Raw genomic sequence first — 21773 nt, 5'->3', positions numbered from 1 at the left:
AGGTATATATAAAATGAAAGAAAAAAATTATGACCCAATTTGCACTTAACTTTGTAACAATGTCTGTAAATTCAGAAAAACAAATCACTAATCCTTTAACTTGCATTTCCTTCCTCTCCCAGAATTTTCTCAAAGTCCATGTTGGCATGACATTTAACTTACGTCATGTTTCAGATTACAGCAAGACTAATTCTGCCCAGTTTCAGAGGTTCTAAAAGTAATTTAGTACTATTGTCTCATCAGTCTTCACAACCTACATGAGAGATTAAGGATATAGCAAACATGATCCAAAATTTGCAAACAGAATGTTGATAAACAGAGTTGCTCGGGTACTTGCCTAAGGTTACATGATAAGTTGATGAATAATCTGTTGGCAGAACAAAGCTATTGAGTCAGCTTCTTGCTGAACCATCTAGGTCACTTTGTGTATAAATAAATTGCTGTGACTTCTGGTGCCAGGACAGAGGAGTAAAGAAAGCGCTCCCTGGAGCCTTGCCAAATTCCCCTCCAAACCACCTTGAAAACTGCTTCTGAACCACTTTAGGAGAGGGGAAGCAATTACCAACACAGCAGAAAAGGTCTGTCTGTCTCACTGCAGGGTAAGGGGAATCCAGTGGATGGTCAGCAGTCCACCTTCGAGGCAAGCCAGTAGTCCCAGCCCAGCAGCCCAGCAAAGCCCCCATCGCAAGCCACCAGCAAGGCCCTACTCCAACTGTTGATCAGACCCTGCCCCCAGGCTTGGCCAACAAAGAGGCCCTCCGTAGTAAGCCAGCAGCAAGGCCCCATTCCTGGGCAGGCCAGAAGCAAAATCCCACACCCAGGGAAGACCAACAAGGGGGCCTTGACCCCAATAAAGGCAGCAGGGTGGGCCCCTTCCAGTGCAAGCCTGCAAGGCCCTGGGTCCTGGAACAAGAAGCTGGGACAGTGCAGGAGCACAGCCCAACTCTCACATAAAAGTACAAAGTCACAAAGCTGGGAGAAAAAATGAGCAAAAAAAGAAAAAAACACTGGACTATAGAAAGTTACTATGGTGACACAAAGGATTAAGGCACAAACTAAGAAGAGGACAACATATAAATCATAACTCAAAATGTGAATCAGTCCCCCCTGGAAGAGCTTAAAAGGGATTTTCAAAAGCAAATTAGAAAAGAGCTAAAACAGAAAAGGAAAACTATAGACCAATTTCCCCAATGAATACTAATGCAAAAAAAAATTAAGTAAAATACTAGCAAGTAGATTCTAGCAATATACCACAAGGATCATATACTATGACCAGGTAGGATTTTACACCAGGAATGTAGGACTGGTTCAATATTAGGAAAATTATCAACATAACTAATACTATAAAAAAATGGAAACCATATGATTATCTCAATAGATGCAGAAAAATCCTTTGACAAAATACAACACTCATTCCTCTTAAAAACACTAGAGAGCATAGGAATAAATGAAGCTTACCTTAAAATGACAAGTAATATTTATCTAAAACCATGAGCAAGCATTATCTATAATGGGGATAAACTAGAAGCCTTCCCAATTCAATCAGGGATGAAGCAAAGATGCCCATTATCCCCATTATAATTCAATGTTGGACTGGAAATGCTAGCTATAGCAATAAATGAAGAAAAAGAAATTGAAGGAATTAGAATAGGCAATGAGGAAATAAAACTATCACTCTTTGCAGATGATATGATGGTATACTTAGGGAACCCAAGAGAATCAACTAAAAAAATAGCTGAAATAATTAAAAACTTTAGCAAAGTTGTAGGATATAAAATAAATGCACATAAATCATCAGTATACACACACACACCCACACACACACACACACACATATATATATACACATATATATAATAATTATTCAGTACCGTACAAAACTACCAAAAAAATTTTAAAGAGATAGAAAAATCATTTTAAAATTCATCTTGAAGAACAAAAGGACAAGCATATTCAGGGAATCAATGAAAAAAAGATGTGAAGAAATGTGGTCTAGCTATACCAGATCTCAAACTGTATTATAAAACAATCATAATCAAAACAATGTGGTACTGCCTAAAAACTAGAGTGGTGGATCAGTGGAATGGATTAGGTACATAATACACTGTAGTAAATTACCATAGTAATCTAGTGTATGATAAACTCAAAGATCCAAGCTTTGGGGACAAAAAACTCATTATTTGATAAAACTGCTGGGAAAACTAGAAAACAGTATGGCAGAAACTAGGTATAGACAAACATTTCACACTGTACACCATGATGAGGTCAAAATAGACACATGATTTAGACATAAGGGGTGAAACCATAAGCATATTAGGAGAACACAGAATAGACTGCCTGCCAGATCTATGGAAAAGGGAAGAATTTAGGACCAATCAAAATACAGAGAGTATTATAAAATGTAAAATTGGTAATTTTGATTATATTGAATTAAAAAGATTTTGCACAAACAAAACCAATGCAACCAAAATTAGAAGGAAAGCAAAAAATTGGTGGGAAATTTTTACAGCAGGTATCTATGATAAAGAACTCATTTCTCAACTATATAGAGAACTGAGTCAAATTAATAAGAATACAAGTCATTTCCCAATTGATAAATGGTCAAATGATATTAACAGGTAGTTTTCAGACAAAGAAATAAAAGCTATCTATAGTCATATGAAAAAATGCTCTAAGTCATTATTGATTAGAGAAAGCAAATTAAAACAACTCTGAGGTACTACCTCCCACCTATCAGATTGGCTAATATGACAAGAAAGGAAAGTGATAAATGTTGGTGGTGATGCGGGAAACCTAGGACACTAATGCACTGTTGGTGGAGCTGTGAACTGATCCAACCATTCTGAAGAACTATTTGAAACTATGACAAAATTGTGCATACCCTCTTTGATCTGGCAATATCACTACTAGGTCTGTATCCCAAAGAGATAAAGAAAACGGGGAAAAGAGTCTAATTGTACAAAAATATTTATAGTAGCTCTTTTTGGTAGCTAAGAATTGAAAATCAAGGGGACACCCATTAATTGTGGAATGGCTGAACAAGTTGTGGCATATAAATGTGATGGAATATTACTGTGCTATAAGAAATGACAAGCAGGACGATTTCAGAAAAACTTGGAAAGACTTACATGAACTGATACAATGTAAAGTGAGCAGAACCAGAGCAACATCGTTTATAGTAACAGTATATTGTATGATGAAGAACTTTGAATGACTTAGTTAAACTCAGCAATACAGTGATCCAAGACAATCCCAAAGGACTCATGATGAAAAATGCTATGTGACTCCAGAGAAAGAAACGATGTTGTTTGACTACAGACTGAAGCAAACTATTTTTCTCTTTCTTTTCTTCTTTGTCTTTCTTTCTTTCATTTGTCTTCTTGCACAAAATGATTAATATGGAAATGTTTTACATGATTACAAATGTATAACCTATATCAGACTGTTTATCATCTGGGGGGGGGAGAGGAGCGAGGGAGAGAGTTTAGAGCCCAAATTTTTTTTTAAAATGTCAAAAGTTATTTTTATATGTAATTGGTGAAAAAAAAATATTATTTTTAAAAAAATAAGTCAAGGCACATGAATGCTCAGAATCTTTCATTCATCACATTGGTTTGTATGCTATCAATAAATCTCATAATTTATGGATGAATGAATGAATAGCTGCAGGAAATCTTAAGGTCACGTGAAGTTCATCATAGCCCACTGAGGAAACATTGTTCATGGATTTGTGTCACTGGAGCTGTCTTAAAGGTGAACACCACTTGTGGTGAAAAGAGATGAGGGAAAGGGGGAGGAAAGGGGGGTGTTAATTCATAGGGGAGTTCAGGCACCAGATCCCAGGAAAACTGAATCCAAGCATAATAAGGATAAGTAGCAACAGCTAGACAGAGGGAGGTCAGGGAGGTGAAGATGACAGGGGTTAAATTAAATTTCAACTAAAAATGGGCCTTCTTGTTGGCAGTATGGCTACCATTCCTGCAAGACAAGGAAAAATAAACCCAGGGTCTGAGAATCAGTGTCTTTGCAGGTAGTCTTATTTTCTTGGCAGGATATAGACGTGCACATACGCGTGTAATTTAAAACTGATGGAAAGGGAGTTTCTATTTCAATCCTTTTCTTCAAAATCTCATGAAGGACCCAACGGAACGATTTAGCTGTGCGGTGACAACACAATAGTAGATCACTGTGCAAAGTCATTATTTCTTTTTCTTTACAATTCAATGTTTTCCTTTTGAAGTACAAACAAATGAATTACAGTGCTATTAGTAGTATTGGGGGGTGATACGTTCTGGGGTTCCTCTCTATGACAAGGGCACAATGATTATGAGATCATTGTAACTCCCTAGAAAATTTGATTTTATTTTAAAGTTTCTTCAAAATTATTTTCAAAACCTTTACTAAGAAGCACATCTCTTTTTCTATAGAGTCTTAAGATCATCATGCAGATGAGGAGGCTGGGGCCCAGAGAAGTTAAGCCATTTTCTCAAGGTTATAGAAGTCAAAAGTAGCAGAGTCAAGATCACTCATCTGTAGCTTGAAAACAGACCAGAAAAATAGCCTTATAAGGCTGGCATGATAACTATGGAAGACTTTATTTTAGATGCCGTAATTAATGATAGGCAAACCTTTAAACAAATCCAAGTCTTTGCCACTGAACTTATTTACCTCCTTCATTTCCAAGAGGAAATTCCTCCTTGACTTTTATTTCAATACTTCAATATATTTACAATAACATTGTAAGACTTAAAAATTGAATTATACATTTTTTTCTATCAGCTTTGGCAGTTGGATTTCCTCTGGTGACATAAAAAAGGTAAAACATCCTCAGGCAGATTTATACTTTTAGTACTGAATAATAATTTTAAAATCTGGGATCAACTCTCCTGAAGAAGTAATTTCTATCTATCTAAAAAAAGACTGACACATTTCCTGTTGATAGTTATGTCCTTCCAACGTAAAAAATATGCATATTCTTTAACATTTGCAAAGTATAGTAGAAAGCTAATTACTATGATAAGCAGGATGGTTTCAGAAAAATCTGGAAAGACTTATATCAACTTGATGTAAATTGAATTGAACAGAACCATGAGAACATTGTACACAGTAACAGCAATATTGTACAATGATCAATTGTGAATGACTGAGCTATTCGCAGTAATACAATGATCTAAGATAATTCTTGAAGGAGTTATGAAAGTTAAGGAAAGTGCGACCCACCTCCAAAGAAAGAATTGATGGGGTCTGAATGCAGATTGAAGCATACTTTTTCTACTTTACTTTTCTTCGGGTTTTTTGTCTGTTTTCTTTTGCAACATGGCTAATATAAAAACATGTTTTTCCTGATCACAGATATATAATCTATATCAAGTTGATTGCTTTCTCAAGGAGGAGGGAAGAATGCAAATGAGGAAGAAATTTTGAAAATAAAAATAAAAAACAATGTTAAATTGTTTTTACATGTAATTAGAAAAATATTTAAAAAGAAAAACTAATTACCTGAATAATCAACTTATGAAAATATGTAAAAACAAAGAAGAGAAAGAAAGAATCATTTATAGAACTTCCAATTACAGTTTTATTTTAAAAGATATGTAATGATCTTACCTGGCCCTTCTTTCTTTATCTCTAAACTCCTAGGAGTTGAACTGAGGAAAGAGTTATGCTTTTTTCTGGCCATACAAGTGCGAGGTGGCATGTATTTAGGTTTGCCATATGATTTCTCAAATGATTTTTGAACATCATAGTGGCCTGGTGGTGGAGCATCCTGAAAAATGAAATTTGGAATAATACACATAAACATTTTATAATATATAGCAAGGTTTTTCACTAGCTACAGGATCTGATGTCCACAGATATAAGTGAAAAAAAGTAAGAATGAAGACTAGTGTGGTAGAAAACCAATCTCTTATTCTCTACTTACCTTTTGTTCTGGTTCAAATTTATACTCATGCTGAACCAAAGAGGATTTGAGGAATTTCTAACCCTAAGTCAGATGGTTATCTGGGATAAAGGACTGTGATCTCTGCCTCACACAACTGAATTGAGAAGAAAAGACTTAATCTTAGCTGCTACTTGGGGCTACTTAGTGACTTCACTAAATGGCTGTCAGTCTGAAGTAAGAGGCCTCTAGTCATCATACTTCAGTAAACGAGGGCTGAGAAGGCTAGCTGGTGGCCCTAAAAAGATGAATCCCTGAAGCTAGAACCAAATACCATTGATCAGCAAAGATTATGAGATGAGTAGAGTGACATGCTGAGCCAAGGACAGAGAAATCCATAAAAGGGTGAGAGGCAGTGCGCAGTAGTGATATAGTAGAAACACAATAACCAGGAGTGAAACAACTGCGATACCCTGTACTCTGTTCCAAGTCCTCTTTTCTGTCTCACTTGTGAAATCCCTAGCTCCCAGGGTTTTGATTATCATCTTTATACAGACGATTCCTTGGTCTGTATATCCAGTTCTAGACTCTAGAGGGACATTATACATCACTAGCTGCTACTTGAACATCTGGAACTGGACATTCTGTAAGCATCTCAAACTCAACACATACAAAACAGAGGTCATTATCTTTCTTCTCTTTTTTTATTTTTTCTTAATTTATTTTGATTTATCAACAATCACTTCCATATGCTTTTGAGTTCAAATTTTTTCTCCCATTTCCTCCCCACCACTCTCCCCAAGACAGTTCACAATCTAATATAGGCTATACATATACATTCCTATTAAACACATTTTCACAGTAGTGATGTTGTAAGTAAGAATTAGAACCAATAGGGGGAACCACCAGAAAGAGGAAACTATAAATATTTTAAATTAATCTGTTTATCTCATTGTCCTGCACTTAAAAATAAATCTCCAAAATAAAGCTCTCAATATATAGCTGTTCAGTCCAGCAAAATAAATTCCCACATTAGCCTTTTCTGAAAATGTGTGTCTCAGCATTTTGTCTTGAGTCTTTTGGACTCACAGTTGATCGCTGTAGCAATCAGAGTTGTAAAGTCTTTCAAATTTGCTTTTCTCAATATTGTTATTATAATCATAACATATTCTCCTATTTCTGCTCACTTCACTCTGCACCAAGAATGCATTTTCATTCCCCCAAAACTCTCTTCTTTCCAACGTTCTCATTAGTGTCAAGGATACCACCATCTTGCCAGTCACCCAGGTGTCATTCTCACAAACTCAATGCCATCCATTAGTCCTCATTCTCACACACCCCACACATCAAATATGCTGCCAAGTTTTATGATTTCTACCTTTACATTTCTCATACATATTCCCATCTCTCGACACACATGGCCACAATTCTAGCTCAGGTCTTCATTACCTTTCAACTGGACTAGTGCAAGAGTCTCCTAAACTGATCTCCCTGCCTGAACTTCTCACCATCCTAATCTGTTTTCCACTCACTGCCACGGGGATTTTTTTAGGATACATCTGAACACTTGCTCAGTGGTCTCCAGTGGCTACCTATTGCTTCCAGAATCGAACATAAATTCCTCTGTTTGACATAACCCATCATCATAACCAGCTCCTTCCTAGCTTCCCAAGCTCATACTTTGTTCTGTTCCATGCACTCTATGATTCAGCTACACTGACCTGCTTAGGGTTCCTCAATCGAGACCTTTCCCAACTCCCTGCCTTTGCAGGGGCTATCCCCTAACCACCACCCACTGGTTTCCATAGTTCCTTCAAGACTGAGCACATGTCTCGCTTTCTGCAGAAGACCTTTCCCAGTCCCTGGGCTGCCAGAACCTTTGGTCTTCTTTGCAGATTTCTTGTTATCTACTAGTTATTTATATTAGAAATGAGATTCTTGAAGGCAGGGAGTGTTCTTGCCTTCCTTTGTATCTCCAGCACTTAGCACAGTGTACAGCACACAGTGAGCACTTAATAAATGTTTGTTGACTAACTGAAAAAGTGCTGTGGGGAGCAAAATAAGTATGATGGCCAGGTGCAATGCCTGAGGGAAATACAGCAAAGAGCTATGCCCATTAGCCATCAGGCCCAGAGACAGTACCATGATGACATCACCGCAGGGTCAGAGGCATGAGCTGCCCCTCTGCTTGGACGCCCAATCACGTGTCTGCCTCTCTGCACTTCCTTTGATTATATATACTCCCTATGTATGTGTTCTTTATGTGTGTCCATTCTTCCAATCAATGATCTGAAGATCTATTCTGGGGGTCCCATGTGCAAGCAAGGGGCTATAATTACTTTGAGGAATTCTGAAAAAGAAAAGTTTAGAGATTTTTACTTTATAAAATTCTGTAAAGAAAGAACAATTTTCTTCCAGAGCATGAAAGATTGGGAATTTAACTTATGTGTCAGCTTATTTACTACATGTATTGCCCATAAAACTGCAACCAGACCAGAGTAAAGGAAGGAGGAATATGAGGCCATGTGTTATCAAGTTTGTCCGACTATAGTCCAACCTCTGTAAAAACACTCATTTCCATTTCCCATTTATCTTCAATGTCATAAGGATATTCAGGTTATGCACGTATATGAATATGAGCTGTGATTGCCCTAACCAGTAATTTTAATACATCCATTTCTGCTTCGCGAGTTTGTGAACGTATTTTATTTATTCTGCAAAATGAACCCGTTTATTTCATATTTAATAGTTTCCAATTAAGCTAAAAAGCTTACCCTTCCATCTGTTATAACTCCTTAATGCCCTATTGTTGTATTAAAATTTTAATCAACATCAGACCAACATGGATATTAATAATTGCAATAATAATTCTCAAGTAAATATCAAATACCATATATATTACAATCATGTATAATTTAATCCTTTAAAAGATCATGACCTCAATGAAAATCTTTAAATGTTTTATTTAGATTTGATTCTCTGTATATACTTCATGCAGAAATTTTTATATTTTCTGCAAATTTATGTTAAAAAGATATTTTACCGAAAATATTATCTGTGCTATTAGAATCCATTTATTTCTGTCTTTCAGAAAGACCTAATCTTTTGGAACATAATTATTTCAACAAGAAGCAATTTTGATATCAAAGAACAAGCTTTAGAGCTTAAAGTATTAGGAAAAAGTCCAAGAAAAAAATAAATATTTTCCAACAAAGGAAACTAATTTGCATTCAGTGATTGCAGTAGCTCCCATGAACTCCAAAATGGACATTCACTGTAGAAGTTGCAGAATGTAACATTCCTTTTGATAGTCAAGGCAATATGTCCACAAAATTGCCTCATATTGAAAGGATTATTATATATGGTAATAACTTCTACCATAGAGAAAGGTACATGTTCATCAAAACCATTGGTCAAAAATTAGAGAGCAATTATTGTTGCTGTTCAATCGTTTCAATCATGTTCGACTCTTTGTGACTTCATTTGAGATTTTTTTGGCAAAGATATTGAAGTGGTTTGCCATTTCCTTCTCCAGACCACTTTATATATGAGGAAACTGAAGCAAACATGATTAAGTGACTATCCAGGGTCATACAGCTGGTAAGTGGCTAAGGCCAGATCTGAATTCATGAAGATGAGTCTTCCTGACTCCAGGCCCAGCACTCTATCCACTGTAAATAGATGGAGGCAAATTAATATGTGTCACATACATGTATATATGTGTGTATGTGTGGATGTAGATATATTGGGGGGTCCAGGTTTGGGCCTATAGCCCTGACATTCGTGGTGCTGCTCTTGCTCAAGGCCATTTCTTTTATTAGGAGATCTGCTGTGAACTGGGAAGATCTGAAATCACCCATCACATATACCAGGTCATTTAGACACACTAGGAGTGAGGGGAGAGGCTAGAAATGAGATTTCTGAACTTTCTTCCTCATTCCTTCAGGAGGACATCATATTGCTTGTTTTATTATGTTTTTCCCTTTTCTTTATGGTCTAAGTTTTCTTTCCAGTGCTGCCCATGCCAGGCTTCTTGTGTCTCTAAGATTAGAGTTGCCAATAAACAGCCCAACCCTTTAAGTGGTGATGGTCCTTTGGAAAATGTTTTAAACTTTGCCATTAAGGAGTAGCATTTGGTAGAAGGAATATCTATCTGAGTCCTTTACATCTGGGCTGTACTAGTTTGTATCCTTAAAAGGTATCAGAACCATCACGGGATAAAAGGCTTAGGTCACTCACACAGCTTCCCAGTAATCTGAGTACCAAAAAAGCCACAGGGAGCTCTGGTTGCCCCAAGAGACTTGACTGGCGAGCCACGGTGGACAACTCAGAGGCAAAGGAGTCTTGCACAGCTGAATCAACGCTGCGTGTCCTTGCTTAATAGACTTTCCTTGCTCTAAATTGTCTTTCCCTGTTTTGGTGAAGCAAATTTCCTTTTTTTTTTCTTTTTCTTTTTTCACATGTAGACTACAAGAGTCACTTTTCTCCCTTCTAATCTTGAAAGTGAGGTACCAGCCAGGTCTGAGTCAGGTCCCACCCACTGTAGCTGCCCAACAATAAAAAATATGGCAAAAATAACGTAGGGTATCTTGAGCAATTTTGAAGAAGAGACAGGTATACTTAGACAAGAACCTTGACAAAAACCTTTTTTAGTTTTGTGACATTAATCCACCAAACAGACTGATTTTTTCTTGAGGGAGCTATTGAAAACCTGCAAAAAGATACTGGAAGGTTACTGCCATCTAGCCAGTATGGGCAGTATAAAACTTGAACAATACCTAGGCCACTGAGAAGCCAGGAAACAAAAGTATATCAGGTTTTGTGGATGCCTTCAATCTTTTCCACATCTAAGCTCTACAGTGACCCATTTTTCCTCTTAATCTGACAATGTCTTACCTAATAACGTACTAATTCAGGGTCCCAGAACCTGGAGGACAAAGACTGTGCCTTGAACATTGTTGTTTCTTCCACAGAAATTGGCCCAGTACTCAGAACATAGTAGGCGCTATCAAATATTTATTTCATGGACTAAAGAATAAGTTTGCATTTCCACAAATTTCTGTTTCTGATGAAAGTAGTACCTTTTCCACATCTCACTGATGTTGCGGAAATGGAACTGGGAACATACACAATTAACAAGGATAGAATTCCCTGAAACTACTGCCCTAGCTATTTGAAATCTGTAAAGTTTTTTACGTGAAATACCTTTTTCTTTCTTTGCTGACAAAAAAAGTTTAGCTTTTACTTTGTGTCCACTTTTGACAATACCATGATGAGAAAATGTGCAACTCAGAAGACTAAAGCAGGATCACTTGGGGAGAAACGTTCCATAAAACCTTAGTCTTTTGGTAAATGCTGATGACTGGAGGCAATGAATACCTCTTCAGAGGGAAAAAAACAAAAACAAAAACAAAAAAGTATCGCTGACCCTGACGTGTTAGCACCTCTTTACAGAATCCCAGGGGGCAGTTAGGTGGCTCAGTGTATAGATCACTGGGCCCGGAGTGTGGAAGACCTATGTTCAAATCTGGCCTCAGACACTTACTAGTTGACCTTGGGCAAGTCACTTAACTTTTATTTGGCTTAATCCATGGAGAAGGAAATGGCAAACCACTCTAGTATCTTTATCACGAAAACCTCATGGCCAGTACTGTCATGCTCTGGTCCACAGGGTCACAAGGAGTCTCATACAACAACAGAGCCCTGACACTCCAAAAAGAATTCAAGAAAACAATTTATATCTGTGTTAAATATACAAATTGTGGATAATTATGTCCGAGATATTCTGTTGCCACTTGAATTTTTTGTTGTTTCAAATAATTCTCCACTTATAGATGAACTATATACAGTCCATGGGAAATATGTCTCCCATATAAAAACTGTACACTCTTAATGTCAGACATTTTGAGATATACTATTAGCCCATATAGTTTTGGAAATGTGTTTCAAATGACTAAATGGATAAAGACTGACATGAAATTGTAACTTGATTATGAGCTAGATGTTATTTTACAAATATCATTATTAGACATGAAAAGATGGGGTGGGGTTATCATAAAGGCCTCATTCATTCATTAATGTCACTGAGAAAACGTCATGCTAAAAATCTATCTTAAACTTTTTTATGCAGTATTCAATTAAACTGTCTTTTGCATCTTTTACCAGACAATTTAAAAATATCCCTAATATAACCATTATGAATCTTAATACAGCAAAATAAATAAATGAAACTTTTCTTATCAGTGTACTGAGAAGTAGTGTAGTGTCACATAGTGTAAAAAGGCATGGACTTGGAGTCCAAAGGGACCCAGGCTCAGAACCTGATTCTGAGAGATATCAGCTCTGTGACTTTAGGTAAACTGCTTACCCTGAGTCTCAATTTCCCCAGTTGTAAAATGAGGATAATAAAACTGCAGCAGCTAGCTCACAAGGTTACTATGAAGATCAAATGAAATAATATATTTAAAATATTCTGTCCTATATAAGTGTTGTTTCTTATTATTATCATTATTAATATAACTTTATAATTAGAAGAGCATGGCTATTATGAATAATAATAAAAATAGCATTTACATATGACTCTAACATTTGCAAAGCACTTTACATACAGCATCTCATTTGATTTTCAGAGCAGCTTCCTGAGAAATTATTGTACCCATTTTAAGGATGAAAAAACTAATGCACAGGTAAACTAAATGACTTACCAGGGTATCTTAGACAGGATTCAAATCCATGTCTTCCTTTTAGTCTAACATTCATCTACTACACCATGCAAACTTAAACTATACTGTTACTGGCAATTTAAAATATTTTAAATGTGTTCTTTGGGAAACTTTTTTATTAAGCACATGTCATATTAATGGCAACAGAAAAACCATTCCTGTTTTCTCCTGAGCTTCAATATAGGGGAAGGAAGGAAGAATGGAAGGAAGGAAGAGAAGATTCTTGAGTAATTACAGGATCATATATTTAGAGCTAGAAAGGCCTTTAGAAGAAATCAAATCTAATCCCCCCCATTACAATTGAGGAAATTGAGGCACAGAGAAGTTAAATGATTATTAGTCTAATAAACTTGATCCCCAAGGCCAGTTAAAGAATCAAGAAGAGGGCGTTACAGCAAGAGCTAGAAAGAGAATGAGTGGAAGATCAAAAGCAACACAAAGAAATAATTTACTAATTAATTTATACAAAACATTAAAGTTTTTATCATTAGAGCTACATGTCAGAACTCTCAACTGTCATGGAAATGAAGGAAGCAGATTAAAATTACAGGCAATCCCCAAAAGTACTATTAAACATTAATCTTAATATATTCTCTAGCAATTGCCATAACTGTACTCTCTTAAGTGAATTATCAGAGCCAATTACTTGGAACTTTCCTTCTCCTTACTGAATTGAAGGTCAATAGCAAGGAGAAGATTGCTTGACGGGGTCTGGGTGAGCTTTAAGACACTTCTCTGCAAGTTTTCTCTTGTGAAGGGAACTATATCTCTGACTATAGATTTGTCTGAGTTCTTTCAGCCATGAGAACCACAGGACGAAAAACAGGGTGGGAGACAAGTGGACTGCCCACTTCCTAATAATTGGAAACTGATGACATCTCAGAAAATGAGATGTTATCTATCTCAGAAAAAGCTATCCTTTTCTTTCTGGCAATGTACCTACAGGGGAACTAAGCATATGACTCATGATTACCCACTTTGCTCTATCCTGAAAGCATAAAGAACGATAACTGTAGTAAGCACACTACAGTTAACATACTGTAGTAAGTATAACTATAGAAAGTATCTCACTATTGTACAAATTAAGGTATAATAATAGCAATGACATTTATGAAGTGCTTTCTATATGCCAGGCACTAGGCTAAGTGCTTTACAATTATTATCTCATTTTATCCTCAAAACAATCCCTGTAGAAAGGTGCTATTATTATCCCCATTTTACAAATGGAGAAACTGAAGCAAACTGTGGTTAAGTGACTTGCCCAGAGTCACACAGCTCGTAAGTCTTTGAGGTCAGGTTTTAACTCAGGTCTTCTTAGTTTCAGGTCCAGCACCAGGAGTCTATCCACTGCACAATCTAGCATGACTCCCCAAGGCCAGAGTAAGCCGTCTCCCACAGTAATAGGAGAAGCATTCATCGATGTGCCATTTATTATGCTGACATAATATTATGACAACTGGAATACACAAGATAAGTACAAGTGGTTCCTAACCTTCAGAGAGTCTACAATCTGGTTCTGGAGACAAGATACGTTGATACTGAATAGCTGAAGAACAAACATAAAGCAATATTAAAGAATGAGACAGTATACTAAGATTTCAGAAGAAATAAAAATCACTCTTGTGATCCATGAGAAGATGTCAGTCAATCAATCAAAAAGCATTCATTAATTACCCACTATGAGCCACGCACAAGGGTACAAAGACAAAGAATGAATCATTCCCTATTTGCAAGGAATATACGTAGGGCAAGACAACAAGTACATTCTTAAATCAACAGAAACAAAAAGCGACTAAACACAACACTTTCATCATTTATACCTACAGAGTATGTGTAATTTAGCAGTAAAGTAGTTATAGCATATATACATATAAACAATGTATATGCAGTCATGTGATAAACTAGTCAGGACATGAAGAGTATCGGAAAAGGCCTTGAAGAGAATGCAGAATTTAAATTCCCAGGCAGAAAGTTTTTACAAAAAGGGGTAATAGCATATGTAGAGGCATAGGGACAACAGTAATAAGCTTGGCCTATATTTAAAAGACCCGAGTTCAAATGTGACTTCAGACACTCACTAGGTATGCAACCCTGGGCAAATCACTTAACCTCCATTTGTCTTAATCCACTGGACAAGGAATGGCAAACCATGCCAGTATCTTTGCCAAGAAAATCCCACATGGGGTCGTGAAGAGCCGGACACAACTGAACAACAACAACAATTCATGACTCTAGGACCAACGCTCTATCCACCAAACTGCTTTGCTGCCCTGGTAGGAGTTGGGAAAAATCTGTGGTGAGACAAATGATGAAAAACATTCAACTCAAGAATGTATTATTATAACTTTCAATTTAGATTTTAGCTTTCCTATCAATGAAATTGGCATGCAGATCACATTGTGATGCCTTATTTCCTAAATACTTGATACTAATTTTTTTTCTCTTATTAGACAATTCAGTGCCTAAAATTTCAACAGATTTAAAATGAACTGAGGAGACGACATGTATTTGAGATTCTTCTGATAATATGGTAATGCTATAAATCTTGAAAACAAAGCTTAAATGTATTCTAGTATAAAATGAGTCCCCTAGGACAAAGATATATTATCATTTTTATTTTTTAAAATATTTTCTTACTCTTTCAAGGGTCATACTGAAATTCTAAAAGCACCATGTATTAAAAGACAAAGTCATTTAGGGGTTTTCTGTAAAAGAGTAATCAGTATTGTGAAACAGCCTGGTCATTTGTTTGTGAAAGATTAATTTAGTCTCATAAAAATATAATTTTCACATCAAAATATTTGTCTCAATGTCTGTGGATCATTATATTTCATATGCATTAGCATATTGAACAAAATAGTACCGAGATTAGTTTTGTTTTCAGCAGTCCTATAATTTAGTGTGTAAAATTTCAGGTTAACAAAATAAACATTTTTCCCTAAGAAGTGAAAAGTTATTGCTGAATCACTCAATGTTTTCCCCCCATCTTTTCTCATTTCTTATTGAAACTTAATGAAAAGATAGCTTTCGACATTTTTGTCTTCGATAAAAATGAAATGCAACACAACAAAATATATTTTTTGCTAAAAGGCTTGTAAGTTATGCATTTTTATTTATTTGATATTTCTAGAAATGAGATTAGTTGGTAGCAAGTTAAAAACTAATCACTGTTTAATTTTATTATCCACCATTAAAATTTATACAATACAAATGAAAAGGTGATGTATAATATCACTTGATATGGCAATAATAAAGCAATCTCAGAAAATACTATTCTTACGCAACCTATTTTGTTGCTAGAAAACTAATAGGAAAATGTTCTAAATTGACACATGTAAGCTACATTTTGTTTTGTGAAATTACATAAAGTATTTTTCAAAATATAATTATGTTCCACTTTTAACAGGATTATTAAACATGGAAACATTCCTACTACTTGGATTTCCTCAGAACAATAACACGAATAACAAAGACATTTATTTCTCAGTACCTGAAGTTCATTATCATTTCTGCATTCTCAGCACTCATCTAGTTCAAATGATGGTCATCCCAGTTAATCAAGTGTCATTATATAAAATGTTCCCAGGCTTTAGAAAACACATGAGATCTCTTTTCATTGATGAGAAAAATATTTAAAGTAAATGACATCTTGGATAAGCACAAAACAGTAAAACCAGAATTAGAATCTAAGTGACATACCAAATCATGTATAAATCCTTCCCTCTTCCTTATTATTTAGATGTAAACCTAATTGCCAGAGGGCACCCAAAATCAGTCAAACATTTGTCAATAGGGAAGAATAATGAGAACGGTCTTGTATGTCACTCCATGGGTTATAACTCAAAGACTATTTTCAAGGTGAGAGCAATCATTTTAAATTAATATTTACAGCATTTAATGTTCACAAGATACATATCACTAGCAATGATAACAATTACCTATGTAATAACATTTCTTCAAAGTATGCAATTTAAGGACTTAGACCTTTAAAGCCTTCATACCCTGGCCCCTTTTCTACCTTCCAGTCTTCTTAGTGCCTTCCTCCCTCCTCATACTCTATAATACAGCTTCACTGGCCAGCCTGCTGCTGCTCCCAAGTACCACTCTGTCCCCCGCATGCTCTCCTTCCTCACCTCCATCCCCTGACTTTCCGGGTCTCTCTAAGACTCAGCTCTAAGCCTACCTTCTGCAAGAGGCCTTTCCCCGACTCCCCATCCCTCCACTACATGCCTCCACCCGAGCGCCTTCTCCCTGACATCACTTTCTATTTGCAGCTGATACAACTAGTTATTTACACGTGCCTTTGATGGGGTGCTTGGATGCTTGTGTTTGGGTGTTTGTGCTTGTACTTGGACCCCAATTTCTCCCTAGTCTCAGAAATACTGTCTCTGACAACCTCCCCAGCCCAAGGACACTGTGCCTAGCAATACTAACCCAGCAAGACCCTTATATCTCTCCCTGGTGCAGCTACCCAAAGCTGGGTGAGAGAGTGCTGGACTGCTCAGGCCCCAGCCCCAGATCATGTCTCTGGAAGCCTCCCAATTCCTTAGTAAGTTCCTGTCTTGTGAGAAAGCTTTCCCTTGTTGCAGAGCATTCGGTCATCCAGACAGAGGGAAAGGGGTGCCTTGCCCAGCCCAAGGAGTTTTGTCCTTGGCTGGCCCAAGGCCTCCTCCTCCTGCCAGACTCCCAACATCCATACCTCTGTCACCTACCTCCCTGTCTGGTATACTCCCTGTACTTTCTCATCCATAGCTCACAAAGACACCTGCACCTTTAGATTACCTCATCAGTGTCCCTGGCATTCCTTTCCCATGCCCTTTTCCATATAAACCCTAGCTCCATCCTCAGTCTCTCGCAGGTTCCCTAAGAATCCTTGCCCACTGAAAAGCGTAACAATAAATCTTTGCCACCTTGACTTAAAGAATGCTTGAGTCTGTGAATTCATTCCACACAACCCATCCTGTACTCCAGTCTTTGAGGGGTCTTAACCTCTCAGACCGTAATGCCTTCCCCAGTGGAACGTGGGCTGGGGACCCTGGTTGGACTGTCTTTGTATTCTCTGGGCTCCTCATGCTGCCTAGCACATGGTAAGCCCTTATTTCACGCTTGTTGATTGAATTTTTTCTGCATCATACCCACACTTACCTCAAAACTAAATCTTCCCTTGTAACAAAGACAAGCTTTTAAGTAAAAACAAACAATGCAGTGATCCCACCTGACCATTCTGCACAGAGGGAGGGAGGGATGCTTCAATAGCAGCTCTCTAGGACCATTATTGGCTTTTCAATTACTTAAGAGTTTAATTTGCATTTCAGGTTCTTTTCATTTACACTGAAAACACATATTTCACAGAAATATTCTATCTGGAAAGGTCCATTCTGACTAGACAAGTAAGACCTGTAAGCACACAAATGCCGTATCCCAATGTTAAATAAACTAAAGACCATACACTAAACTCCCTACTCTACATTTATTAAATGCCTACTACATGCCAGGCACTTGGGATAATAAAGACAAAAACAAAATATGCCTCTCTACCATCATCAGGGCAGATGTAAAAAAAAAAGGACAACCAGAGAACTGAGAGTCATTATGTATAATTGCCTACTTCTCAGGTCTCTATGTCCCCAAAATTCCTCAGCTGATAGCTAATCTTTTAATGATCAGTCTTTTACACTTATTTTGGCTATTCCTTAGCCAGCAGTCAGTCAGAAAGAACCTATTAAGCACTTATTATATGCAGGCCCTGTATTAAACACCAAGAATACAAATGTAAGCAAAAAGACAGTTCCTGCCTCTGAAAAGCCTACATATGGAAGCCGAAAATTGAGTGAGGAGAGAGAAGGTGCACCACGGGGAATGGAGTCCAGAAGGTGAGAAATAATCTGGAAAACAATGAAAGCGTGGCCATGGCTGGAAACCAGAGGCTCTGAAAGGAACCAACAAAATCAGAAGAAGGGGCTCCAGGAACACAGTGATCTGCCAGGGTGAGAAGGCTGGAGAAAAAGAGCCAAGCTGCGGAGTGATGCAGCTGCTGGGGTACAGTAAAGAAAGAAATAGGAAGGGTCAGAAGCAGAGTGCAGAGAGGAATCATCTAGTACTGGACCCATAATCAAGGACTTAGCTTATCAACTCTAACGGCTCCCTATCAACTCTAAAATGAATCTAAGCTCTTCCTTTTGGCTTTCAGAGCCCTTCACAATCCTCCCAAATACTAACTTTTCAACCTTATTACATATCACTCCCTTCCCCATCCTCTACAGTCCAGCCAAATTGGCCTTCTGGTTGTTCTTCTCACACGAGACTACATCTATCTTGGGCAAATCACTAAACCTCTCTAGCCTCGGTTTTCTCAACTATAAAATAAGGAAATTGGACTAGATGGCTTCTGAGCTCCTTTGGCCTATGAACTCGTGACCTATGAACTCTGCTATCAGTGCCTTCGCACTGGCTGTCTCCCATACCTGGAACGTACCCCCTCCTCACACTGCTTGTTCTCTTCAAAACTCTGTTCAAGAACTACCTTTGTAGATTCCCCCAGCTGTTATGCCTTCTTCCCCCATCCCTCACAAAAAAATTACCCCTTATTTATCTTACATGTATCCCAGGCACCTCCAATTTATGTTCTACGTGGCTTGTCAGTACATAGTTATTTACATATTGGCTCTCCACATTTGGTTGTGAGTTCCTCCAAGTCAAATAATTCCTCTTTCCACTCTTTATGTCCCCACTGTTTAGCACAGTGCTTCATAAATAGTAGGCACTAATAAATATTTACTGACTGACTAACTTCATAGGGATGAGAGGTGTCTTTGGAAATGACTATGGTGTAAAAAACAAAAAGCATCAACACTTTTTTTAAAGAAAATATACAGAGACCAAAAGCCACTATAAATTCGTGGGCATTTTAAAATGATTTTTTTTTACTTTGTTAATCATTTGTTAACGACATCTACACACATTTGATAAATAGTCATACACATATGGAAGACGCATTGATACTGTCTAGAGTAAGTATTTGATTATTTATTATATTAAATTATGCTACATACTCTGTGGGAGCTAAGTAAAGATGAAAAAGAATGAAAAGGGAAAAACAATGATTGTAGATCATTATCTGAGAAATATGCTAGTAAAGGAAGAGAAATAGGTTGACACATAGAATATACATGGTGAGTTAATAGGGTAGTTTATTAATATTGGATAATCCAAACATGAACAAAGGTCAGATAAGTCAGTATGTCAACAAAAGTCCAAGTTGGAAATCTGAATTCAAACAACTAGGGTAGAATATCAGAAAGTACAGCTTAGCTTCCCAATACAACTCCATCACAAATTCTAGAAAATGTACCCAACTGAATTCTGACAGGAAAATCCAAGAAAAAGTCACAGTGAGTCCTATTTCCAAATCAGGGCAGTTCAATGTGAAAGAAAGAGAAGTCTGCTGACAATGGGGCAGATCTGGCCAGGAGTACATCACATATGGAGCATTACAGGACCCAGGGACTGTTAAGACAGCCAAGACTGGGCACTAGGCAACAAGCACCTGGGCAGAATGAAATGCCAAGGAGTCCCTGAACTGGCCCAGGTGCAGGAAGGGGAACCATCCAGCAGCTCTGTGGCCTACTACCCAGTTCCAAGTCAAGTTGAGGGGAAATATGCACATAGGAGCAGTAGAGAAAAGGGGCAATGGGTCCTACTTGTGTACAGAGCAAGAAACAAGTTCAGAGGCGGATAGCAGCTATGTGACTCTGATACCAGGAGCAGAGTGGAGAACCCAGGGTTGAAGCCTGCAGTGGAATGCAAGCCTAAGGGGAGCCTTTGGCTTAGTCACTGAAATTACAGAGCAGAGTCAAACTCCCAAATGAAAACTGCCAGGAGCAAAATCCAGAGCTCCCAGGTCACAGAAGAAATACTATAAGCAGTCAGAAAGCAAGAATTTAAGTATCAAAGGGCAGTAGTCAGGATCACATAAATTTAGAAGTCACCACCAAAAAGGAGTGGAAAGTTTAGAATGATATTCCAGAAGGCAAAAGATGTATGCTTACAACCAAAAATAACTTACCAAACAACATTGCATATAATCTTAAAAGGGGAAAAAAAGGGACCTTTAATGAAATTGGGAACCTCCTAGTATTCCTAATGTAAAGACCAGAGCTGAGTAGAAAATGTGACATACCAAACACAGGACTCAAGAAAAGCATAAAAAAGGTAAAGGTGAGCATGCAAACAGAGGGACTAAACAAGGTTAAAATGTTTAAAATCTTATATGGGGAGGTAACACATGTAACCCCTCAGAATGCTATTATTGACAGAGGTCACAGAGGGAGTCCAGTAGCATAATTCTCAATCTCCTTCATTATTTCTTGCTGCATAATAGTATTCTATTACATGTGTATGCCATAACTTGTACAACCATTCTCCACTTCGTGGACATTCCCTCAGTTTCCATTTCTTTGCCACGATGAGAATAACTGCTATAATTAGTTTTTTTACATTTGGGTCCCTTTTTTCTTTCTTTGATCTCTTTGGATTATGAATTTAGCATTGTTATTGCTGGGCCAGTAAGTAATGCCATGTTCACCTTAATGATAATTATCACAACAAAATCCATTTCTGTCTATACATGTCTTTGGCATTATAAATTCTTTTACTTTTAGTCTAAAGATATAGGCAGCAGAATTCTCAGTAGTTGAAAATTGACTAGAATGTAAGCAGACTGAAATTATTATGCACTGAAGTCATCAGAAGAAAAATTACGGGCTATCATACTAATTCAGTTTAAAATAGGATATGCTGAATGCAAATCGAAGCATACTATTTTCACTTTTTTTTCATGGATTTTCCTTTTTGTTCTCTTTTTTCTTTTACAACATGACTAATATGGAAATATGTTTATGATTGCATGTGTATAACCTATATCAGATTACTTGCTGTCTTGGGGAGGGGGGAGGAGAGGAAGAGAGAAAAATTTGGAACTGAAAATCTTATAAAAATGAATGTGAAAACTCTCTTTACATGCAATTGGAAAAGATAATACACTATAGAAAGAAAGAAAGAGAAAAAAAGAAAAAGAAAAAAGAAAAGAAAAGAAAAGGAAGGAAGGAAGGGAAGGAAGGGAAAGAAGGAAGGAAGGAAGGAAGGAAGGAAGGAAGGAAGGAAGGAAGGAA

General features: G+C 37.2%; 1 protein-coding gene across 1 annotated transcript in view; it reads right to left on the bottom strand.

The window, feature by feature from the left end:
• Positions 1-703: 703 nt before the first annotated feature.
• Positions 704-21773, bottom strand: part of STPG2 (sperm tail PG-rich repeat containing 2) — a 197525-nt gene continuing 176455 nt past the window's right edge. Inside the window, exons 12-13 of the mRNA XM_027837377.1 lie at positions 5608-5767; positions 704-903 (exon numbers count right to left, since the gene is read on the bottom strand). Of these exons, the coding sequence (XP_027693178.1) occupies positions 704-903; positions 5608-5767 (360 nt within the window). The remainder of the gene's footprint in view (positions 904-5607; positions 5768-21773) is intronic.

This window comes from Vombatus ursinus, unplaced genomic scaffold, assembly GCF_900497805.2.
Source record: "Vombatus ursinus unplaced genomic scaffold, bare-nosed wombat genome assembly UNPS02014821.1, whole genome shotgun sequence".
In the NCBI taxonomy this organism is placed as follows: Eukaryota; Metazoa; Chordata; class Mammalia; order Diprotodontia; family Vombatidae; genus Vombatus; species Vombatus ursinus.
Note: the sequence above shows the minus strand (reverse complement) of the source record. Positions and strands in the feature narration are given on the sequence as shown.